The sequence below is a fragment of the Anoplophora glabripennis genome, unplaced genomic scaffold (assembly GCF_000390285.2).
Source record: "Anoplophora glabripennis isolate ALB-LARVAE unplaced genomic scaffold, Agla_2.0 scaffold321, whole genome shotgun sequence".
In the NCBI taxonomy this organism is placed as follows: Eukaryota; Metazoa; Arthropoda; class Insecta; order Coleoptera; family Cerambycidae; genus Anoplophora; species Anoplophora glabripennis.
This window is the reverse complement of record NW_019416407.1, coordinates 577583-604386: the sequence shown is the minus strand read 5'-3', so window position 1 is coordinate 604386 and position 26804 is coordinate 577583. Positions and strand designations below refer to the sequence as shown.

Below are 26804 nucleotides of genomic sequence, written 5' to 3'. Positions count from 1 at the left end.
AAATCTTTCATCTGTTGAAGCTCGGTTGTCAGTCTGTCGTATTGGTTGTTATTCTGTTTCAACTGAATCTCTAAACTAGCCACCTGACTGGTCAAACCCGTTACCTAGAATCAGAAGGAAATGTTAAGTACCTCTTTAAAACCCTATAAAGGAAATAAAACCTGCTTTTCGTAACTTCGAATAACGGCGTCTTGGTTCTCGAGTTTCCTCTCTAGGTCCGAAGCGTGGTCCAGGGCAACAGACAGTTGTACTCTAGACTGAGTGGCCTCCGTTTCCAAAGTGTGGTTGTTGCTCTCCAAAATGTTGGCCTCCTCGGATAAACATTTGAACTGGTCCAGAATCTCCGTCCTTTCGAGTTCCTAGTGACAGATTAAGCCGTATGAAACAAAAAACAAGAAAAAATTTCTACCTTTTGGGATATAAGATCCTCCGTTCTTTTCACTTCAGCCACATAATGCTGGAGCTGGCGTTTCAAATCGTCGACTTGTCTCTGGTCTATATCCAGTTGCTTCCTCGCTTCTTTACAGTCACATACGACACTAGCTATATCATTTTGTAGCCGTCTTAAAAAAAAAACAATATAATTTGTGGTGGATGTAAAATATGAGGTTAGCAATCGTACCTGTTTTCTTGAACCGCAGCTTCTTTTTGCTTCTTTTCATTTTCGAAATCTTTCTGTAGTAAGGCGATTTCTTGCTTCAACGAACGTAGATTTTGCTGTTGAGTAGACGACTCGTCGGAAAAATTACTGCAAAAAAATTCAATTTAACTTTTAATAACATACTTTAGTATATGTTTAAATAGGTGAAACTATACGTTATTTAAACCTCTCCCTCTCTTGTATTCAAGGAAATCTTTTTAGCTATGAAAAAATACTGAAAGCGAGGGTTTTCATTAACTTGTAAAATTCTCTGACCATAGAGACAGAAATTATAAACATATTAGGAAAATAGGACAATCTAGATGTTAAAAAATGAAGGCTCATTAAAATTCTGTATGTCATAAGACACATAAAAGTAAACAATAGGATGTGTGTTTGAATGACTTGTATTGTGTCAGTGTATTTTCATGTATAGAATATGTTCAATTATAAATTAACACCTGTTATTGCTAATCCTATTGAATTTTTCAGGCTAGGACATCATCTGCATAATAATAATTTAATAAGTTGTGACAACATGAGATGTTCAACGTTACAACACAGAAAAAATTTAATATAAAACTTTCGTTCGATCTACATCTACAAGATATAAAGAATATCTTAAAAATAGAACACCCTGAATGTTTCAACTATAATTGGCATTTATTTTTAGAAATATTAATTTTTATTTCATCACTCAAAGAATCACCCCTTAAAATTTGTTAACATACTTAATTAACACCCTTTATAGTACTGTATAGTACTGTATAGTACGATACTTGACCACATGACCAGTATAGTTCCTACCTATTATTATTATTTTGACTATTTCATAGTAAACTGAAATTTACTTTTAATTTAATAGGGAAAATAAAAACAGTCGATTCAAATTCCCACATTTATACTCATTACAAAGGCGCCAAATTCAATTTTGGAAAACAAAATGTGACTTGGAACCTAACGGCGAAATATTGACAAATTTTAAATTCAAATAATTTTTCAAATACAATATAAGGTCTCTAACTTTATTCCATCTGGTGCACCACTATTTAATATTTGGTGGAGATATTTACCATTTAAATTTTGACAAACTATGAAGAGCAAGGGCGTCAAAATTATTAGTACGGCTCTGGATTTTTGCATAAATATTTATTGCCACAATTATTTATACAGGTTGCAGTCAGATCTGCATATCTTCTCAGTACATAATTCTTTATAGGATTAATTGCGTTGTTTATACAATGCTTTGTTTACGCAAATTAAGCTATGAATATGGTCAAAGGCAAATAATTTCTTATTGCTAGGTTGTAAACATGTTGTCAAAAATTTTTCAAACTAAGAACATAAAATGTACGGGTGTATTCGTTGCCATTATACCAAACACCCGTAAATGGGGATTAAGAGATACAATAAGGTCGATGAAATTAGAGCAAAGTCATAGAAGTAGATGACGAATACTGTGCCTACGAGAATTTTTTTCTTTAATCTTGAAATTATCGACGAAAAACTGAAAATATTAATTTTCCTTCATATATTTTACGGAAAAAAGGTAGACAGTTTTTAAAATCGATCATTATTATTATTACCACACTTCTTGTGCGTACGTTGTCGTATATGCTATTGCATTTGTTTATTAAGCGCATTTTTTTGATGAATTTGACTGGTTCTCTTAAGATAACCGAGACATCCTCATGGTAGGACTTCAAAAAAGACATCTGGAATATACATCGTATAGTGCGAGCACGGATGGTTTTGAAAAAAGGGAATAAAAATATTAGAGAGGACTTTTGGAAAATAATATTATTACGGTTATTTAGAAAATGACGTTATGTTTTTGAGACGGATATTTCATAGAAGTTCCTGCAATAGCTGAATATACCTAGGTATATTTACTTCCGCTTGTATCACTGACATAGAAAACCTGAAGATGATTTAATGTTACTCGAAACGTCAAATATCACTACTTTTCCACCTTCCCTCGTACAGCGGTTTTCCTTTTCCTTTTATAGGCGAATGGATCTTGAACAGATGAAGGCCGTGGCCGGTGTGTGGCCATCAAAATTCAAAATACCGCGAATGCGACCTCCAAAATTTACCTATTAATAATTACAGACGACCCGTTAAGTGAAAGTATTTTACGCACGTACCTATAGCGATGCATACGAAGAAGTTGTGACATTGAATTCTAGTTAGGCCAATAAAGAAGCAAGGCACAAGGATGCAATCATAGTTTAGCCTCGAAGATTATAAAAAACTCGAAACATAAATAATTGTCCATACAGGGTGTACATTTGGATAGATCTTATAAAATTACGTCTTAATATAAATTTTTTTGTGTCTAAACTCATCCTGCTGAGTTATTAGTTCTTAAAATGAAGATGAGCTATACTTTATGAATATCGTTTGTATATGTATATATGTATATATGTTTGTATATATGTATATGTATATTTTTTCTTACATATTATAAGCGTGACATAAATATTTTAATTCAAGAATATATGAAGAAGGAAATGTGGAGGATGACTTAGAGCAAACAGAAAATCTTTTTTCTATGAAAGGAAAAACTAAAATCATAGATAGATATAAAAAGAGACAAATAATACATAAGACCAGTACACCATGCCAACCAAAAATTGGTATTATTGTTATTAAATCATATTAACCTTAAATTTTTTGTATCTAAGACATATATTACACCACTACACACTACATAAAAGTATTATCTCTTTCTTTTTTCTTATTTGTTAAATACGTTATTGCCAAAATGCGACACAACCGAGAAAGTTTATCCAGACAATAACTACCATCGATTAAATTCTTCATATACAAGGAAATGCTAGGTGTATTCACGCTGCGTGCGTGAAGTGGTACACTATTGGTTCTTAAGCAAATTGAGTTATATAACAGAAACAAAAAATGCATAAAAAGCAGCGACAGGCGGTCATCAGTTTTGCCTAAATCGCATCCGGTAGGAACTCAAGATCTGCACGTTTGTAAACTTTCCCATGATACTTATGGTGAATTGTTCAAGGCTTCAATTTGTTATGCGTTGCTCGTAGTTGTAAATTAAGATAAATAAAACAAAGGGATGCCTTGTTTTATAAATAATGCTTACATAGCAAGAATCTTGTTTAGATGACTGTAACACATTCAAATCTATGGAGTTACTAAAATTACAAACTGCTAGAAGACATTTTTCCCAGAAAAACTAAACAAACGTTTAAAATGGCCAAAAGTTTCAAAATGAAACGTACTTAATGAACCCACTTTTTTTTAACTAAATCAATGTCTGTCCCGAATTCCTGTTAATTATTATTGTTAACACCTTTTGTCAAGGGGGTCGACAGCCAATGGATCAGGAGGGGGGCAAGATAGGAGAAAAAATGGGAGAAATATAAATTGTAGGTACAAATAGGTATAATGATTTAAATTTTTGTAGAAATATTTTTAATAAAACCTTTTTAATACAAGACAAATTTATAAAAAAAAATATAAATAACTAAAAAATTGGAGAAATTCAATGAAAATTAAGCAAAACATTTTTTTCTCAAACAAATATTTATACTAATTTACTATTGTTTTTTTCAAGAAATTGTCTTAATTTTTAAAATTAAAGTTTACTTTAATAAATAAAATATTTTAATAAAAATCTTGACAAATTTTAATATTTAAGCCAATTAAGTATTATATAATTTGCCAGATTGTTTATTTTTAAATATGAAAAACTTGATGCGAAATGTTAAAGGAAAAACACCATTCTAAACCTGTTATTAATTTACAGAATTTATTTCAGTATCTTAATGTTCTTTTGACATTTTACTACGAGAAAGAGGAATTATTTCAGAATATAACTTATTTTGCTTTGGAAAAGTACTTGGATCAACCAACGAAATTGTTCTCTGATAATAATCTAAACATTGCATTTAAGAGTTTAATAAAATTACGATTTTAAATTAATATTATCCATTAATTTTTAATTACAAAAAATTAAGTATTAGCAATTTTTAATAACTAATAATTTTTATTGTTACCTTGAATGATGCTCATGATGGAACTAAATGAATAGAATATATATATTTTTAATTTCATATCAACTACTATAGAAATAAATGAAATAGACCCGATATTAAGAAAACATCGGGGTAAAAAAAATTGAAAATTGGACCATATATAGCCTCACTATTACTTCATTGTGTGCTAAAATTTCAGTTAGTTTAATTATCCCATTTTTTAGTTATTAATGAAAATGTTGAAAAAATCACGGTTTTTTGACTACAAATCTCACTCTAACTCGTCGTAATTTTGTTGTTAATTCATAAAAAATTCCAAATTTTTACTGATGAGAAGTCGAACCGTTGTCTTTAGTACTGTGAAGGTCATTTGTCTCAAAAGCTCTTCAAATTTTTTTGCCCCTACGTTTTCTTAATGTCGGTTTCCAAACTCAGGGGTCTATTTCAATTATTTCGATAGTAGATAATTATTATTAATCGCTAATGAAAAATGTACCCATAACCATTGCATGAGTCGATCAAATAAACGACAATATAGAACCATATTTAAATTAATTTATGAAATACATTTAACGTCACGTGACTAGAGGTTATTTCATGTGATCAAATTAATCAACTAAGGTAAGGGTTTCTATACACGTAATTTGTTCAATAATTCAAATTTTCATCAAAGATAAGGCAAAGAAAAGTAACTATCACGAATACCCTTTTTAATAATATCTTGATGGACAGAACATCTACGAGCATACTTATGTAATCGCAAGCAATTTGTCTGATATAACGGTTTTTGCTCAGATATTGCAACTACTGACGTCCCTCAAGGAACCAATTCGGGACCTCTTCTCTTTTTGATCTTCATCAATGATTTATCTGATGCAAATGTTTGATATATTAGCCCACGATATGAAATTGAATACTTTTGTTTCGAATTTATGTGATTGTATTATCTTACAACTGTTTTATTTTTATATAAGATGTAGGAGAAGGTTGACTGTCCTGCCCTATTTTCGCAAAGTGATATATTAGTTTCTAGACTTGCAACTAAACAAAATAATAGATTTTTTATCCGAGCTCAAATAAGTTTGTTCCCAAAAACACCAGTCAATCTACTGAGTACTAATATAAACAACATACCTTCCGTTTGTGACATTCATACAAGCATACCCAACGAATTATTTTTCTAACTTTACTACACTGAACAATTACGGATTGTACATTATAATAATAACACAGCTACACACAAAAAAAGTTGTCTGTACTTTTCATGCGACATACGTAGGTAGTATTTTTACCCTCTGATCACGAATCAGGTGTCAGAATTGAGCTATCACATCACAGGAATTTCCTAACCTCAAACAGGTCAAACATAGCAAAAATTCATGAAAAAGTGCTAGGAAAAATACATTTTTTTTTATATGTTCATGTTCATTTATATGTATGGTTAAGTCCCGCTAATTATTAAGTCCCGCTAAACGTGATTCAGAGGTCAGAATTGATGTGTCACATGATGGTTCTTTTTCTAATGTCAATTAATAACGAATTTTCAAAAAATAACAGATTCGCGCCTTTGATATACGGGGGTTTTCGGGAGGAGATTTACAAAATTCGTTTTTAAAAATTTTATCAATTACCTATGTACTTTATTACCTGAGATTAAGCAGAAACTCGTGAATAAATCTATTACAGAAAAAAGAACAAGATATAGCCGAAAAAAATAAGGTTAAAACATGATTGGGTACTCAGGTTATAAAGTAAACAAAAATATTACAAAATGAATTTCGCAATTCGTGATCAACGACCCCGAAAACCCCCGTATACCAAATTTAGCGCGAATCTGTTATTTTTTGAAAATTTGGTCGGCCATCTTGGATCCGCTCTTATGAATTTTGCAAAATAGACCACGGATCCGTGATCAACGACCCCGAGAACCCCCGTATACCAAATTTAGCGCGAATCTGTTATTTTTTGAAAATTTGGTCGGTCATCTTGGATCCGCTCTTATGAATTTTGCAAAATAGACCACGGATCCGTGATCAGCGACCCCGAGAACCCCCGTATACCAAATTTGGCGCGAATCTGTTATTTTTTGAAAATTCGTGATATCTGACCTTAATTGAGGTTAGAAAAAGAACCATCACGTGACACATCAATTCTGACCGCGGATTTACATTCGGCGGAGTCATGACCATATAAATGAACATTTGAATATAGAAAAAAAATGTGTATTTTTCCTAGCACTTTTTTTTGGGAATTTTTGCTATTTTTGACCTGTTTTTTGAGGTTAGGATATTCCTGTGATGTGATAGCTCAATTCTGACACAGGATTCGTGATCAGGAGGCAAAAATACTACGGATAACATGTCGCATGGAAAGTACAACCAACTTTTTTTTGTGTCATCATTGAACTCGAATTTTTTCTGTATTTATTTATTTGTATAATTGTTCTATAAATAGGAAATTATCGGGCACTAAACGCTATTATTATTACGATTCGAACTCCCCCACGAAAGGGGGGAGTCTTCTCCTTGCGGAACGGTCCGTGGCCAGCCGCATCAACGAGGTTTGAGGTTTTGTTTTGGCCTGGCCTTCGCCTAGTGCAGTGAACGAACTAACCGCGGACCCAAGGAGCGTCGGGCGCGCCGCTAAATGCCATTAGTCAATATCGTCTGAAAACTCTACGTTCAGCACCCCGAGAGCCCGTTGAATGAGACGTAAACCGCGAAGAGGTCCCTTACATTAAGTTTGGCCGCCGAAAATGAAAACTGCGAATAGTGAGTAGTACCGGTAAAAATCGGGTCTAAAAGTCTGGAAATATTATGTTGAGGATACCATCGCGTATTTCCCAGCGCCGGATCTAATATGGGCAAAGGCAATGGAATACAGGTACATGTTTATTATTCGATATAGTGTCTATTGCGTTCGCCTTTCAAGGGATTTAATTCATTAAATATCAAAAACCCTCTATTTCCCCTTATTTCTTCTATTTTTTTTTTTTTTTTTTTTTTTCCGAGAGGGGAAATCCATCATGGATACCTGGACTTATGTTCTATCGCCCCAGGTTTTTTTTTGAAAATTATCCAATATAATAAAAGAAAATCTCTGAACTTGTTTATTTGTGGCATAGTTTTAGTTTCCTCTGTATATTGCCACCTAAGGGTCAAAGTGATCAATAAATGGTTATTTTTATGAAACTATTTTTGTATAACCAAAATTCTTACATGTAAATAAAAAGTACACAACAATACATAAATACACAAATATCAAGTACTTCGATTATAATTAACATTTCGAAAATTCTTTTTATTTTTGGTTTTCATTACGTCTATTACTTGTATTACAATACATATTTCACTGCTTAATAATATAATAAGGGTATATTTTAATTTCTTTTAACAGCGTTATATTTTGGCTGAAACTTATTGAATACATGATTTTCCCAAGTGTCTTCGCAAATTTTTTAATTCCCAAACATTATTGGCGTCTTTTACAAAACGGTTTGTAAGTATTAGTTGTCTGAAAAGCTGTTCTAATATTAAATTTACTTCCTAATTCTAATTCTAACCAAAGGAAACAAATACAAACCATCAAAAAAGAAACGTTATTCCCAATTTTGATTGACGAATAAAGACTGACTTTTCCAAACATTAACTATACTTGCGAAGTGCGATATTTAGTGGCCAATACAATAATCACCCGATGAACAACCTTCAATTTATGATATGGACTTGGAAAACATCCTGTACAAGTAATCATTTAAAGTAACCCAGTTTGTTCTACAAGCAAATACAGAAGTTATAGAAAAAACCTTTTCGAAATATAAAAAACTGATATACAAACTAATTTAGCTTTTTAAAATAGCATTCATATCCAATGGTCAATGGTCATTGCCAAGGCAATTGCAATGAACCACGTTTTATCATGCACATTTAAAATTGTTGCGTATAACTGAATATTTTATGTATTATTTACAATTCGGTAGATACTCTGTTATCTTCATCTCTCTCAAGAAAACATTTATATTTTATTTCGAAAGTCTGTCTAAAACGCATTATATCCTGTCGTTTGTAAAAATGTTTAATGAAAATACAAAAATAAACGTTATTAAATTGCTTTCATAACATACAGGATGTAACTAAAACGTTTGCCCAAACTTTAGGGCGCATTCTACGTTATATATTAACGACAAAATTTTTAGAAGATAAAATTTCAAATAATAAGTGTAATCACATTATTCACAATGAAATAAAGTACAGTTTACTGGATTCTTGTCAAATTTATTATGCAAGTCGATTGAAATTTTTTCATTAACCCCAACTTTTGTAAAATAGTTTTTTAAAATAAATTGCATATTTACAATGCCACTTTTTTCGCTCTATACAATGAAGTCAACATTTTTGCAATCCGACGTTTCATCTTCGAGGGGCTATCATCAGGTTAATTTTTTTAAATATGTCGCTGCTACTTTTATCACCAAATTTAAAGTCATTTTTAATTCTGAATTAGATGATATTACTATTGTAATTGCTTAAAAAGGTTTTAGCTTGTTTTAGCTCATTTAACATTTTTCCTGAGTACGGCTCTGAACGCTTTCAAAATATCTATAGGATGAAGTCATAACAGTATAAAAGTCAATACCGCACAAAATATCCAACAATTTTTGTTACTACTATCATCAATACTAATTAGAAATAATAAAACATTTCACAAATCGTATTTTGTTATTAGGTACAACTTTTTAAATTATTGATTAAAAAAATTGTTGGATATGTTGATATGTATTGACTTTTATACTGTTATGGCTTCCTCCAATAGATATTTTGAAAGCGTTCAGAGCCGTACTCAGGAAAAATTTTAAATGATAGCTAAAAACATTTTTAAGCGATTACAATAGTAATATAATCTAATTTAGAATTAAAAATGACTAGATTCTGTCATAAAAATAGCAGCGACGTATTTAAAAAAATTAACCTGCTGATGACCACTCGAAGACGAAACGTCGGATTGCAAAAAAGTTGACGCCATTGGATAGAGCGAAAAAAGTGGCAATGTAAATAGGCAATTTATTTTAAAATTTGCTTTCAAATAAAGTCAGAAAAAAATAAAACGATTTTGCAAAATTTCGGGTTCGCGTCAACAGTAGACTTTGCAGTTAATACTTTGTATTGCTGTAATCTCAAATCATCCAGAGATAATTTATCATTTGTGCATTTGTAATTCGACTTACAATTAGATGTTTATAGCAATACTGTACAAAAATAAAGTTTTGGGTCAAACAATGAAATAGGTTTTTTTTGTATTTTTCCCATAGAACTGAATGGTGTAATCAGTTCTTTTTTTTTTAATTTAAAAAAATTATCAACAATTACTGAAAAATTCAATGTTGCAAGTCATTTTTTATTTTTTGCATTTTTGAGCATGTTTTTGAACTGTGAATACTGATTTTATTTTACCAAGAAATATATGTCAACACGAAAAAAATGATGACCGGCAGAACTCTGCGCGATGATTTTTCTAAGTAGAATTTTCCTTTGAAAAAAAGTGTTTCAGTCCGGAAAAAATGAATATCTCAGAAATTTCTTGATTATTTTATCTAAAAAAGTTTGTGTTTTTTTAAGGCACAGTAAGGTATACTTTCACCAAGTTTCGTCAAAATTAAGTTATTTTTACGGAAATGAGAAATAAAAAACGAAAAATCAGAAAAAACCTGTTTTCGCATATTTCTCGGAAATTTTGGGGTTATCGTAAAAAGTGACCTCTACAAAAGTTGTAGATTTTGCATGAACTACAACTTTTGCAATGGACACTTTTTTATTTGACGTCAACTTTCGCCAGAATACAATGATACAATTTTTCACAACATTTCAACAACCCAAATCAACCCTCCGCCACCCCTGCTCACGCATTTATTTTTTTTAGGTTTATTATAAGCCCTTTTACCATTTCCACTTATGAAAGTCCAGGTAACAAAGTTTTTTTCTCCAAGTGTAATTTGGTTGGACTAACAAGGGATGGTATGTTTTTTGAAACACCATAAACAAGAAACTATAATTCCCAGCTATAACAGCTATTGTACACTTGCGCTTCTCTCCCTCAACCTTGACAACATCTGCATCAGTTTCCTCTTTTAATCTTCGTAATGCATCCGCTGCAGTTTTTCAGTATTTTTCACTCGATCTAATAACCTTTTATCAGCTATTTTTCATTTATAAGCAGGTACAATCGTATTACATTAGCAAACGTTTCTAGAGCTCATTAAAAATTAGTTTCCCCCTGTACACCTCGGCGACCAAAGCATGCCCGACGTCGTAAAAAACAGCCATTGATAATTACGAAATTTGAATAACGCTCCGAAGCACGAAAACTAATTTACGTGACTCAACGTCTACAAAGGCTTGCAAATTGCTCATTTACTCCGCATTATAGTAAATCGGTGGATCGATTATATAACGACTTGCATAAGGTAACCCCGTTTAATTAACCAAATTGCCTAATTGGATGCGAAAGAGATGCACACAAACAATAACGGCAAAGTCTGAGAGTATCCGTTTCGCTGAACACTAAAATATAAAAACAATACGAGCGAATTTAAATCCGCAGCTTTCTACATAACGAAAACGGTAATACTAGCCAGCGTATTGTATAACATTGCCATTACCTAATAGCGCGGCTTACGGCACATCTGAAGAATTTAGGGCATGGGAATAGCCAAATTAAGAAACTCAATGCTACCTCTATCGACACATAACATATGACGTTTTTATGTAAGTACGTTGAAAATTCGTGGAAGCACTATCAACGGACAGAAATCGGTACAATACGTGTGTGACAGATGATAATTTTTTTCACAGAATAGACGCCGCGGTTTGGCCTTTGTTACCTACAGATTGCGTTGCAAAACAAGCTGACTCCGAGGTATTGCAATGCATACATAAATGGGAGTGCCAAATGATAACTTATTTAAATCCTGGATAACAATACCTTACCCCTAGATCCTTGATGTCAAAATAAAATTACATTTTCATTTTATACAACTGTGGGCATTAAAATCTGCCAAATTATCTTGAATATTGCTTAATAAACATACAGGGTGTTTGGTAAGTCGATGCTATTCCTTGCAGGAGGTTGTGGTGCGAGTGATTTGTGATATATTTCCTTAATATACCATATTCCGAAAACGCTTGGTTTCTGATCTACAGGGTGATAACGTTTTAATAAAAAAATGCAAATTTATAAATATTGCGGAAACCGCTCAGAATATTTTAATGAAATTTTACAAGCTTTGACAATTAACAACAATACATGTTTTACGATTTTACAATTTCGAGTCGCCCGGAGTAGCCAAGCTCTCGAGTACCCCCGCATCACTACCTCCCATACATTTTTCGTGAATTTCATGCTCGGTCCAATAGTTTCAATCGACGTTTTATATGGGTTGCACAAAAGCGCAAGTTTTGCAAACTCATTCCCGGAAAGTACTCGGAATGACAAAGGTATTTGTTTAAAAAACAGCCTTCAACTTCGATCGACTATAACTCTGGAACCAACTAACGAATTACCACGTTTTTTTTTTTAAAAGAATGCGTTTTTCCGAGTACTTTAAAAGTATAATTAAAAAAATATATCATGAATTTATAAAGTTGTTCTATTTGTTTATAAGGGTAAAAATTACGCATATCTTTAAACGATTACCACGGCTCTCCTAATTAACGGATTTCAATTTTTCTGGACGCATTTTAAAGTTTGAGTGCCCTTTTTTATGTGATAAAATTTTCAAGTATCTAGAAGTCTTAATTTAGGCTCAGTTAAATTTGCAAAAATTTAAATTTTTTTTTTCAAAAATCTGGATTGCAAAATTATTACTCGGAAACTATCGGACCTATTTTAACGAAAATTGGTGTGATGTTTTATTACATCAAAAAGACTTTTTTGGACAAGTATGAAGATCCTACCTATAATATAAGTACATACTTTTAAAAAAATCGCAAAATATTGTAATTTATTCATTTTTTTTGTTGTGTTTGCTATATCTGCAATAATTATGTTGTATTTTTTTATTTGAAAATATCTTGTGTAAAATTTATTTACGAATCTTTTTTTCCTCTTCAATTTTTCTCTAAAATGAATGTGTTGGAAAAAAAGAGTAAAAAAACGGAATTTTTCCAATTTTTTCACTATTTGTTTAATAATAAGTTTAGCACACGTTTTAAAGCGCGCGCATATTGAAATTGTGTTTTGTTATATCATTTTGGATGCATCAAAGCAAAAATTAGCGATACTATAAAACATCCATACATGGGTGTTTAAAAACAGATCTCGCTTGGTCTAGAGGCATTTGCTTTTACTTTTACTCTTTAAGCAAATGCTTCTGATTTATTTATTACATCGGGATGCGATATGGCCATACTTTTTTTACAGATTTCCTTATAACTTCCATACTTTTGTTATGAAAAATAAAAGATTATTTCAAGTTTTTCCGCTTATAATGTTTTTTATTTCTGCCAACTTTCGCGTAATTAATTATTTTATTAGTCATCAAAAATTTAATTTACTTCGTAATAAAAATGAAACAATGCTTGGTAAAGTTCAGAAACATCTCTAATCCAACGTTCTTTTACTTCACTTCTAATAGCGCATAATCCAGCAAAAAAATAGAACGCATTTGAGACTTTCCTGGGGGTGATTATTTAATCACATCAACTGTAGTAGGTACGTAGGTACTTATTTGCAATATGCACAAACAAGATTAAATTATTGCCACAGCCTAGGGCACCTAGTAAAATATGCACGTATGCAAGTCTGCTGCATTTGTCTCGCAGTTTTACCCAGAATAATGGATCCTTTTTATTTTTTAAAGTTCAAGGCAATGCATTATACTGCATAACGCCACACCATGAAGTCGTGTTCCTAGAAAGTTACATAAGGCCAACGCAAATTGGCTTTATGTTGCTGGCTGTTGTTTGAAGGTATCGTTATTCAGTACAAGAGTCACTTTGGAGCAGAGGCGTATGCAAGGGAGAGCCGCATTTTACTCTTAAGTATTACAAAATTAATATTCCTGTTTGATGTTTGACACTTCAACTAGCCAAGTAAAATTCCTTCTCATTTTAAGCTCTATTACTATCCCAGAATTAAATGCCAAAGTTTTAACCACAAATTTAATTCAAAACCTGCTTTTAAAGAGTTAAATACGAAGTTAATGCTGCCACTTTTTTCTGGGACATCTGTATATACACTATTACTATGAAATATAGTAAGAGATATGACTACTTTTAACTATTAAATGATGAATACTGTAAATTATAACAAATAAAATATGGCGTGATATTTGCCAGAATTTATCTGTTTTACAGTGAACTACAGTAGAATTGTAATTTTATCAAGCGGTGGATGGCCGTAAAGGAACATAATTACATCTAATTCATTAGTAGCACGAAAAAAGGTACATACGGTGAAAGTTCAACGCATCTCTAAATTATTATAATATAAAAACTGATAAGGATTTCATGGAACAAGACAAAACTGGAAGGTAATAGTCAAAGTCCGTTATTATTAACGTCCGTTGCGTTACATTAAAAGAAATTATATCTTCACTTCACACAAAATATTGCCGGTAAAACGACGACCAGAAGATGAATAATTGTGTTCATTAGAAATGGAGAATAAACATATTACACCTATTTAAGCCTTGCACAATCGAAATTATACTTTCTATACAGTAAATGTCCAATGCGATGCGTGTTGTTTAAATTTATAACCCTAGCCCACAATTACTTTTTTTTTCGTTTTGCGGTGGACAGAGGCATTGCACTGTCTCTTTCACAAGCTTTAGCTAAATACAAATTGTAGAAGTTAAGTTTTGAACTCGGTTTTGAAGGATCATATGAATCAAGGAGATTTGTTTCAGGTATTTCCTAGGCATTAAAAAAATTAAAACTAAAAGAGATAAAAGGTATGCTTCAGAATGGTAGAGCCTCCAAATTCTTATAATCCCAATGATTTATCTCAGACTCTCTTAGTACACTTATTTACAATAAGTCTTTATTGCTCTATATCATTTCCAAACACAATATACATACAGGGTGTGGCGTGTATAATCTATAAAAATTAACCTACAGCTTCCTGATGATATTTGTAACAGAAAAGTGTTTTACGAAAAAGTTCTATCTTCGCGTTTTTTTTTTTGTAAAAAGTAAATCAAAGTAAAGTAAATTCAACAAAAATGAAGGCCGACCCTGTGTTATTTATTAAAAACTTTGGAAATGTTTTTATGCGACCCGAGATGCAAGCAAAACAAATAGGAAGTGGATCTTATTTGTTGAAGGGTGAAATGGGCGGTGACTATTAGACGCCTTTATTATAGCCATCTTTCTCTATCGCACGGATTTCTATGACTTTCTTTATCGCTCTCACCTAACGGCCGATGAACCATGGGGACTTTCCGAACCTGTATATATGCATACATAGCTTACTTAAATATAATTTAACAGGTACGTGGGCGAATGCGTAACTGATTATAATCAGTATTGCGATATATCCTGCTGTTAGGGCATTATTCTAATGATCTTGTTGAAATAAATGACTTAAGTGGCGTAGATAATCAAAAAAACGTAATTGAAACAGGCATGTCTATTTATCAACCACTTAGTAGCATTAAATATAATTATCCCATATTTTTGTTTCATATAGATATACATTTACTAAAAAAAAAATTAAAAATCGGTTAAACATTTATCGCAGTAAAATGTTAATTTGCGTTTAACTTCACTTTCTGGCGATAAAATTTAAATTATGGCCTTACTCGGAACATGATATGGACTTGCTTTTATTACTTTGCGCTTGTGGTTGACAACCACAAATAAATGAAATCATTGTAAAATTTAAAATCATCAGTAAATATATAGAGTGTACCAATAATGTCGTGATAACCGTTAAGTAAAACCGATTTTTCAAAGACCGAAGAGAAATATTAAGTACTAAACAATACTTCTGTTGCAGACATGGCTTTTTCATTTAAAAATATTATTGTTCCTAACGCAACCCTACGTAGAAGCAGCGGTGATGGCACCACCGTGGGCCAATCCCAAACTAAACCCCTGTGCGTCTCAACCCAGAGGATGGCAACTTCTGTTTTGGCCGCCAGACGGAAAGTGCTACAAAATTTTTCAGGTAAAACATGATAAAATTGTCTGATCACTATTTATTATTATTTTTAGTGTATTATTATTTGGAGCTACAATTTATTTATTTTAATCTTCATAAGATAATAATTGAGAGCTGAAAAAAATATGTAATCGGTAACATATATAATTAAAAATTTTGTAATCATTACTTTCGCGGTCCTTAAAATCATGTCAGGTGTATGAACTACTATTTACACTATTTACAGCTTATAAAAACACATGGATATTTAACCAGCTGAAAGTAGTTCTCAAGAGTTACGAGAGTTCAAACCGGTATTATATAACTAATATAAACAATAAAGTAATATAAATTTCAAAAATTTATACAGCAAAACATTTTTTCAGAATATGTGATTAGTTGCAACTTTCTAACTTATGGAGTAAAGGATGAGAATGGTTATATAACCTTTTGCCTAGATGTCCAGGCACGACATTCTGAGTATGGATTTCCACTTTTCAGTAAGAAATATTTGAAAGACAAGAGAGTGCGTGAAAAGTTTTGTAATATAAACATAAACTATAGCCTTGGTAAATCAGGGAACTATTTTTCTCCTAAATTTCCCGACAGAATTTCAGAAATTCGACGCTACTGGATATTCTAAGAAAAACTTGAATTCAATTTAATTATAACCCTAAAACTACTCTCACAAAAGAAGTGTATAGATTTTTTTTTATTAGAAATGCGGTTTTACATCATATGTTTTAATTAAAATGTCTCCCAACCAATAAAATAAACGTGCGATCAAAATTTCTTAGACATTGGAAAGATGAGTTCCTCATCTTTCCATTTTGATTTAAAATCAAAAGAAAAAAATCGATGAAAATAAAGAGAAATATTGCTTTCAGTTGGGTCATCCGTGTCCGGATGGAATGGAACTAAGCCCTTCTACCATCAAATCAGACGAAAGTTTATCAGCCGAATGTCGTTGTCCACCTGAAACGGCACAGTCCGCCACAGACGGAAAATGCTACAAATTGTTCACTTTAGGACCCTGTGAAGTTGGATACTATTTTGGACCAGACACGCAATATAAAAGTGCGAAGTAAGTAGGTACGCGTAATACAGGGTGTACCAATATTCTGTGCACCAGACTTTTAGATTCAAAATAAGACAATTTAAGTAAACCAAGTAAATGCGATTCCATAGGCGTATCATTTTAGAGAAATTATTTAATATACAATAACAAATAGATATGGCGATTTTGGTTATAAATCTACACNAGGGTGTACCAATATTCTGTGCACCAGACTTTTAGATTCAAAATAAGACAATTTAAGTAAACCAAGTAAATGCGATTCCATAGGCGTATCATTTTAGAGAAATTATTTAATATACAATAACAAATAGATATGGCGATTTTGGTTATAAATCTACACTCACACTGATGTATTCAAATACATATCCAAAAGGTAGGTACATTATTTATTTGTAAAAAACACACGGAAATAAATAAAACGTGAAGTTAACACGTTTTTCTCACTTGCACTTCCACGCATATGACACGAAAGGAAACGCACAAGTTGGAAACTGACATATCAAGAAATTAAACTATGTAGTGCCAGTCATTTCTCTCTTTGTACATGGTTAGGAAACATATACCTGTAAATGGGTGCTTGTAACAAACAAAATGGGTACTTGTACCAAGCGCACGCGTAGGCTGGAAATATTTTTAGTAAACTATGCAAAATGATTACATTACAATATTCATCTAGCTAATATGAAATATTATTTATCAGATTAAGAACTTGTAAAATTGTGGTTTGATCAATTTATGAAATTTACTGCCCACTATTTTGGAACTCTGGTATTATTATACAGGGTGGCCAAATGAAAACGAAACAGAACCATTTTCAGGAACTGCGTCAAGATTGTAGAAAAACGCTCAGACCCGTCGATTTTAGATTAAAGGGGGACATTCTTTGCTGGTATTTTTGACTCCGCCACTTTCACCCCCAAGCAAGGGTAAGCATCACCCCAAAATATTTAAATGGCATTGGGGGTTGAGTAATATTTCTTTTGAAAGCTCTTACAATTCTCTTTACAACAGACTTTAAATTTTATAATTCCACCCAATATTTATTAAGAATTTTGATTTTAAAACTTATGTACAAACAATTAGTAATGGTAAAAATGTCAGTGTCATTCGAGTTAAGTACGTCAATGGTATAAATTTAGTATTTCTTGCGTTACATTGGTTTTCGGCGATTTGTTATCACTTTTGTAAAAAAACACACCCCTTTAATCTAAAATTGACGGGTCTGAGCGTTTTTCTACAATTTTGACGCAGTTCCTGAAAATGGCACAGTTTCGTTTTCATTTGGCCACCCTGTATATCTATCCAAAGTTACTTTGTTTTGCTGTCACAGAACATCAAAGTTAGCAAAAAAAATGTTAGTTTCTTTCAAACGATTAGTTAGATTTAGATGAAATTTTGTATGTAGAGAAAATTTCTAACAAGAAAAAACATTTGTTTTCATTTATAGTTCTAAACGTCAGTGGGGTGTCTGCAAACAAATGAAACTCTGTGCCAACCGCTCTTTGCTCTACTGGCCAAAAGATGATCAGTGTTACCAGAAATTCAGTCGTGGACCTTGCGCTAAAGGGCAACTTCTTACCATGGACTTAGACAGTGGGATACCTACATGTAGATGTAGTCACCACAAAGAACTTAAGGACTACAGGTACTTAATATTTTCTGTTAAAATTTTCAAGTTATTGAACATAATAGCAGAATGGGAAAACTAATCTAATTTCATTACTTATTGAAACAGATATGAAGATGGACACTGTTACCAGCACTTCACAAGGGGTCCTTGTTGGGAAAAGGGCCATTTGTTTCTACCTGATAAGTCATGTGGGTGCCATAGTTTTTTACCTCATTTTCACGAAGACAGTGAACAATGTTTCGAATTAGGTAACTTTTTCATCAATTTTGAGGATATAGGAAACTGATTACTTTTTTTTTAAACAGATACAATTGGTCCCTGCGGTCAAGGCCAGATCTACCAGCTCCACCCGGAGACGAGACACGCGTTTTGCCAATGCAAACCGGGCTACATCCAATACAAAAACATGTCCTCCTGCTACAGACCGTACACCCAAGGCCCCTGTCCCGCCAAACATATACTCGAAGACAGTACTTCCTGCATACCTCAACCGTGCGAAAGAGGACACCTGTACTTCCCCGAACGGAAACAGTGTTACCGCATCGGTACAAGAGGGCCGTGCGAGAAAAATTTCGTGGTGATGTTCGATTTTAAAACGAGACCTTCCATAGACGGCATAAGTTACAACGGTCTGTGCACGTGCGAAACAAGAGATTGTAGTCCGCAAATAGTCAGCTCAACTAAATGTGATAAAAGTAAAGGGTTAGTGAAATATAACGAAGAGTGCCATAAGATGTACACGCAAGGTCCTTGCCCGAGGGGTTCCTGGTTGGTGCCCAGGAGGCAGGGCAGGCTGGAACTTTTTACCGACGGCAACGGCGAACTGTCGGGGTATTGCGAGTGTATCCCCGGCTATAAAAGGACTGTACGGGCGACGGAATCCAAGAACGCAACGATGTGTGTATCCCCGGAAGTGATATTAGCGGATTATTTAAATGGAAATTTGACGAGTGCTCAAGTTGTTAAGATTAAATGAGAATTAAAGGGTTTTGTTTGAATGTGAGACGTTTTAAATATTTAAGAAAAAATCCAAGTACAAATTATTTTCCTATGAATCTCCAATCTTATAACGTAATGTGTTAAATTTTTAAAGCCTATATAATAAAATTTGCTACCATATGCTTATTCTTTATTAAAAATAATAAAATTAAGTAAACATAAGAATAAAATATACTGCTTAAAAAAAATAAAGCCATAAGCCACGTGACCAGTATTTTTGTTTCCACGTTGATAATTAAAACACAACATTCTGTTGCAGCGGTTGGTAAGTGACTTAATTTTTCGAGATTTTATTTAATCAATCAGGGATCGCATTATCTCGAGCGCAGACGTAACAGTTTGTCATTGTTCATTGTAAACGAATTATTAAAATTGATGACGCTAGCAGCCGAGCAATGTTGGTTGCCTAAGCTCAACGGGTACGTGGCCTGTAATCAATTATGAAAGCTCCGTACCTTGTAGTAAAGTAGATTAGTTATGTATTAATGTCTTGTGATCAAGTTTTCAAAACTGTCTTTGATTTCCACCAAAGACAGTGGACTAGCAATTAATTCATGGCAGTCAAAAGTTTGTATCACGTACGACTGTGCTCCTGTGCTTCGGAAGGTTTCGTGACGGCCTAGACAGAGCGCCTGACGACAAGAGGATGGAGCGTACTCGCACAAGCCAAACAAACGAAAACATTGAAATTATATGCTCTGCGCTCAAGTCTGATCGTCGATCAACCATTAGAATGTTGACAGACCGTGTACGATTGATCAACAAACAGATTTTAACGCAGAGCTTCGATGTTTCCTTTCTGTCGGCTTGTGCGAGGACGCCATGTTCATACACTCTGTTTCGGCCATCAGGAAACCTCCCGAACCACAGGAATATAGTCGAAGATGATACACACTTCTCACCATAAGCCATTTGTAACGGTTGATATATTTCCGAGGCCATTTCATTGGCTTTAAAACGTAATTTGATTGCTTGAGAATTACCAAAAACCCGCTTCACGCAACATTATAACTTCGTGGTAATTTTGATCAGTCTCTCGGAAGACTTCCTACTACGTAGTTCCGTTAACCGCACATAGTAAGCACCACACGCTTCGCCACAATAAAATCAGTCTTAAAACTTAATAGCCGGATTGTGTAGGCTCTTATAATAAAAAACGCGTAAGCAAAAAGTTGGCATGCAAAAATATATGTAAAAATTTACTAACCATAATCTCCATAGTAAACTGAAAAAGGCTAAAGAAAAACGGACTTTAGAAAACATATTTATGTCTCGAAGCGATACAACAGCGTGCATCAAATAACAAAAAACACATTAACAAAATTACGAATGGAAATTACAGCAGATTTAAAAATAATTTGTAATATTCACGGATTTTAAAAACCTAGTGCCAAATTTTTATGAATAACTAAATTATTTCCAAAATTTCCCTTTAAAAGAATAATTATAAACAAAACATTTATTTTTCACTTACCCCAATTTCCTTTTGAGCTCCTTCAGCTCCATTTCCAAGCTGGAAATTGAATTCTTCTTCTCCCTCAGCTGATCCTCCAACAGCGCAATTTTCTCCGTCTTCTCGTCTACTACATTCTAAAAACAATATCAAATCACTAAACGAGTAACAACTCATCGCAGAACGCATACTAATAAGTTGTCCTTTTCCTTGTCGATCTTTGAGAGTTGCATTTTCATGTATTGAATGTCGCCCTGCAATCTGCATATTTCTTTCTCGTGGGCTTCCGATTCCCGATGGGTGTTGCTCATCTTGGACTGCAAGGTCGTCATTTCGGTTTCTGACCTCAAAACCTTGTTCTGAGCGTCCGATAAGGCTCTGTCGGCCTGTTCGTGAAGGGCTCTGAAGCGGATAATGAGCAGGGCGTAAGTATAGGAAAATCAAGGCATATACCAAGGAGTGACCGCAAAAATCGCCCGTTTTTTCACAATTCGCAGAGAACCAAAGAAAATAGATAAAAATATGTTTTTGGTCTCAAATTACTAGTCTTAAAAAATTAAGATGAGCATAGCTTTTAGTTTTTTGAAAATTTTTCAAAAATGACCCCTATTTAGGGGTTGAAAATGAAGAATTGAATATTACCAATAAATATAAAAACTATTAGCATGTGAATTTTTCTATCGAATGATGATTTATTCTCATGACTGAAATAAGCATGTTAAATTAGAAAATCCACCCTTAAGCGCGCTCAGGGGGTGGAATCATCCCCAAAAATAGAGAATATCAAAAATAATTGTAAAAATTACAAAAAAAAATATATTAAGATAATCCAGGGCTAGAAAAACATGGATTAACTATTCATAGTAAGTTTTAAGAAAAAACTACCCCTAAATGAGGGTTTGAAGCCACCCCATTCTCAAAAAAATACAAAAAATTCATTCTTATTTTAATTTTTCTGTAGAAAAAATCTCAGAAAAATTCATACATTTTCATGACTGAAATGGGCATGTCGACTACGAGAATCTACCCTCAAGAGCTCTAATCATTCCCAAAAATAGAGAACATCAGAAATAATTCTAAAAATTCTAAAAAAATATATTTCAGCATGCTAATAGTTTTTATATCGATTGATAATACTCAAATTCTTCATTTTTGGCATTTTCTCAACCCCTGAGTAAGGTGATTTTTAAAATTTTCAAAATACTAAAAGCTATGCTCATTTCAGTTTTTTGCGACAAGTAATTTGCGACCAAAAACATATTTTTATGTATTTTTTTAAATTCTCTGCGTATTGTGAAAAAACTGGCGAAAATCACAGGTTTTTTGCGGTCACTCTTTTGAGAGAAAAATTCTATATTTCCAGGGCAATTCCATTAATTTTAGTGAGACTAGCTTTAATGTAAAACAAAAGTTTATAATGACACGTAAAAAAAATCTAAAAAACTTATGTCAAAAACATGTATTTGTATAACATTTCAACAAAATATATTGTTTTCTGGAAAAAACGTGGTTAAAATTTGATTCTAAATTATATTTGAAGCCATGTATTTCAGAAATAATAATCCATAGGCAATAGAAAAAGATCGTCTAATTTTTTTTATATTCTTTGAGCTCTTTAATATTTTACACTAATTTCTAGAACATCCTGTACAATTTTCGAAAAATACTGATTATCAAATTTATAATAATATCTGAGGCAGTTAATTTTACATGTAAAAGAGATTACATTACATTTATCAGCATTTAAAGGTAATATATTTTTACTGCAGCAATATTTACTGCCTTCTAAAGTAGAGCACAATCTGATTTAGATGTAATTTCTGCAAATAATTTTAGATCATCAGCATACAATAAACAATGTACCCAATTAACATTCGTAGTTATGTCGTTAATAAACATTACGAACAACAGCGGGCTCAAAATTGAACCTTGAGGTACACCTGATCTCTGCAGGAACAAATTAGCATATATTTTGTAGATATGACTTTAATAAATTAATCATTGATAGTAATAGGCCTTAATTGGTCAGTTCGGGATCATTATATGAAACTTGGCGTCTTTAATTTTGTCGATATAAACAAATCATTACAATTGTGTTACTTACTTCAACTGGTTGTAGTTCGCCTTCTGATTGTTCAACTCGATTTGTGTGGCCCTTAGTTGTTCCTTTAATTGATTATACTCCTCCTCTAACTGAGCCTGATTGGATCTGCTTGTGGTCTGACTGATTACCAAGTCTCTCCTCTCATTTTCTAGTTTCCTTATGTGTTCCTCCATTTCCTGAAAAGCCCTCTTCATTCTTTCCTGATCGAACACGATTGACTCGTTCATAGACTGAAAAAAAAAATAACACAATCACGAATACATAATATTTTTTATTTACGAGACGCTGCATACCTGCACTTTGGATTTTAACGATTCGTTTTCACTTTCTAAATGTTTAAACTCGTTTCGAACAATTTCGAATTCTCGACGTTGCCTCTTGCAAGCTGCCTGAAAATGACAGAGTTTACTTTCAACTTTGTTACAACTATTTCCACCTACTTTTTCGCAAATTTTATCCATGTCAGAATCGGACTGACCCGTCATCGACTCCAGTTTCATTCGCATAGTGTGCTTTTCCTTACTTAAAGTGTGGATTTCATTTTGTAAGTCCGCGATCGTTTTATTCTTCTCATTGATTTCTTTCAGCAACTGCTGCAGCTGTCCCTGTGCCTGAGAATTTCAATAAACAATAAAAACATAAATTGTGAAGGAAAATGTAGACTTACTTCATTAGGCTTGTCGTGAGTCGGTACATTCCTTATTTGATCACAGACCCTATGATATTCCTTCATATAATATTCCTTTTCTTGTTTTAACGATTCCATCTGCTGCATTACCTAAAAAATTTGTAAACATAAAAGTCCCAAATTGGGAATAAATCATCTTCACTGTCACTTACCTGGGTCTGCCTATATTCCATTTCCTTATCCAAGAGCTCCTTCATGTGTTTGACGCAACCGTCTGACTCGCAACAGCATCTTCCAATTTGGGACTCGTAACCTGCTATTAACGGAGGAGATTTTTTTCCGTCGGTTACGTCCTTAGAAAGTGACGGACGTCTTTTGCTGCCAAATTTTTTACATGTACTCTTGTGCTCTGTTTTTTTGACAGTCTGTTTTCCTTTTTGGGCCTTGTCAGGAAGACTTGGTTTCTTTGAGATTGATGGCGGAATGTAGTCTTTCTGGAAGGTAGGCTACGGGAAAAAGACAAAAATAATACAGTATAACCAACCTTCTAATAATGGACATAAGAAAGTCGGTTTCGTCAGCATGAAAAATATCTTTAGGAGTGTAACTCTTTCTGCAATGAAAATTTACGTAAGCAGATTTACCACACACGGTGTTTAAACAAAATGTTATGCGTTTAACCAAATTTTTTTCAAGAAAGCACTGGAAGGTTGGCGAAACCATTGTGATGCCGCAACCACCGTATTCTCCAGACATGACTCCTGTGACTTTTTCCTATTTCCCAAACTCAAAAGGACAACCGAAGATTTAACGTTTTTCAACAATAGATGAGATAAAGACTTTCAACAGGTCATCGAAGAATCGTAGATTAACGTAACACTAACCTGCATTTCAAAAGAGGACGCTTTCATTTTTTCTTCAGTCACCCGACATTCCAATTCAGCTATTCTCCTTTTCTGCTCTCCCGTGACTCTTACCAATCTATCTATTTCCAAGTTAAGATCATGCTCTAAAAATAAAAATCAACAAATAAGACGATTTTATAAATACATTTAACTATTCCGAAAATTTATGACTACAATATCAAACACCTCATTACCTACCGATAATTGTGAAACTATTAATCCTATCCGTCAACCTCTTTTTGTCCTCTCTCTCTGTATCTAAAATACTTTGTAAGTGTTTCTTTTCCAATTTGACGGCATCCAAATCCGCCGATAATTCTTGTTTATCCTGTTTCAGTTTATGAGTTTCCCTTTCCAAGTTTTGAATAATAATCCCGGACTCGTTCATTCTGTCTTGTAACCTAGAAAAATGATAAATTTTTATATAAATAATAAATATATTCAATATAATAAATATTACCTAGTGACTTTCTCTATATTACTTCTTATCGTACTGTTACATTCTGCTTCGACGGCTAAAGCAATTTGATCGATATCTTTCATTTCCTTTTCCAATACTTTATTTCTCTCAGCCAAGTGCAGAGCTCGTCGCATAGCCTCATGCTGTTTTGCCAAGGCATCTAAAAAAAGAAATAGATCATAAAATATATTTTCTCGATTCAGATTTCACTAACCTTTAAGTTGATTGTGAAGAGTATTCTTTTCACGTTTCAAAGAACTTATTTCGTCTCGTAAAGCTCCTATTTTATTGTCTATGTTTTTATAACAACAATCCTTACTAATGGCATCTAAAGGTCTACCTCCCTCTAAGAGATTTTTTAACCTTGAGATTTCTTCATCTCTGTTTTGTAACTGGAATAGAAAATATAAATTGTATTATTTCGAAATAATATAACAAATACTAACCTGGTTTTTAAACAACTCATTACTCTGTACAAGATTCAACTGTTCCTCTTTAAGTTTTTTTATTTCATTACTAAGGTATGCAATTTTTTGATCGGCGCAAGCCATGGCAGTGTTTAATTGAAAACTTTTGCGAGTCCCTTCGACTTTTGATAGCGATGGTTGATTTCTTGATGACGTTACTTTTATTCCTAAAAGCACAATATTTAAATTGACATAGGTACTTTATATTGTTGCTAAAATAAGAATTCTGTTGCTACTTTGTTAACTACACTACAGTCTGCCCTTTACAATATCTTACCCTTTTTCTCAATCTTACTTAACTGTACCTCCAAATCTTTTATTTGTTTCTGAAAATCCTGTTTTTCCAATTCACAACTCTCCAGCTGATTTTGTAATGAAACAATTTTAGTTTTCAGTTCTGCAAATATATTTTTATAATAAAAAATACTATGATTTAAGTATTTATGTACCTCTTTGAACTTTCTCATGTTGCTCTTTAAATTGTATAAAGGCTAAGTGTAATTCATTGCATTCTCTAATTAATTTAGCATTGTCACATTTATATGGCTCAGCTCCTAACTGCAAATTATCTCTTTCCTAGAAAATTATGTCAAAAATAATTAATGACATTACACTCAACATCAAGAGGCCTTTCTAGTTATTTTTCCATACACATACACTTACTTCGATAGCTTGTTGAGCAATTATCATATATTTCTGAAGGCTCTCAGTGGTGGTTTTTAAATCTGAAAGTAATCGATCTACTAAAGGCACACAATCTGGTTTTAAGGTTTGTGTATAACCAAGATTGATTAGTTCCTGTCGCAATATCGTAAATTTGCTTTCCATTTTAATTCATATAATATTAGAATATCAAGAAATATATATTAAACCGTAATAAACATAATTTTAAAAATTAACATTAAAAATCGGGAAGTGTAAAAGGCTTCATTGACTTATAAATTATAATTCATAAAATATTTAAAGAGATTGTACATTTTAACAATAAATAAAATAAAAAGATAGAAAATATATGAAAATACATAAAATCACAAATTTCTATTTCACTACAAACACAAATCCAATCAAAACAAACCATCAACCGTTAGATTTAGCTCACATTACATGACGGGCAACTCACTGTTCTATGGGGCAACTGTCATCAACTGTCATTAGCATATTGGCATTGGCAGTATTGACACATATAACACTTGTGATTGGCAATTGATGGAACGGAAAGTGAGCCTGAGTTGTTCATCATTTTTGATTGTCCATGAAAATTTAAATAATTTAGTTTTGTTGAAATAGA

At 32.8% G+C, this 26804-nt stretch overlaps 2 protein-coding genes across 2 annotated transcripts; one reads left to right on the top strand and one right to left on the bottom strand.

Annotated features, from left to right (window-relative positions):
• Nucleotides 1-3: 3 nt before the first annotated feature.
• On the bottom strand, nt 4-26743 carry LOC108912817 (centrosomal protein of 135 kDa; the record flags this gene model as incomplete). The annotated part of the gene is made up of 19 exons (XM_018718210.1): nt 26180-26743; nt 25966-26092; nt 25794-25913; nt 25496-25683; nt 25264-25441; nt 25050-25209; nt 24788-24990; nt 24569-24693; nt 23897-24190; nt 23724-23834; nt 23497-23667; nt 23350-23445; nt 23057-23286; nt 21144-21354; nt 20974-21089; nt 623-748; nt 410-563; nt 162-359; nt 4-104 (listed from the first exon to the last, which is right to left on the bottom strand). Coding segments are annotated over exons 1-19 (3074 nt in total), but the record flags the coding sequence as incomplete, so codon positions are not given.
• On the top strand, nt 7239-19605 carry LOC108912851. Its single transcript, XM_018718263.1, has 6 exons — nt 7239-7536; nt 15649-15819; nt 16680-16876; nt 18318-18515; nt 18606-18748; nt 18806-19605. The coding sequence occupies exons 1-6, from the start codon at nt 7513-7515 to the stop codon at nt 19474-19476; spliced, it is 1404 nt and encodes a 467-aa protein (XP_018573779.1). The 5' UTR covers nt 7239-7512; the 3' UTR covers nt 19477-19605.
• Nucleotides 26744-26804: the final 61 nt, after the last annotated feature.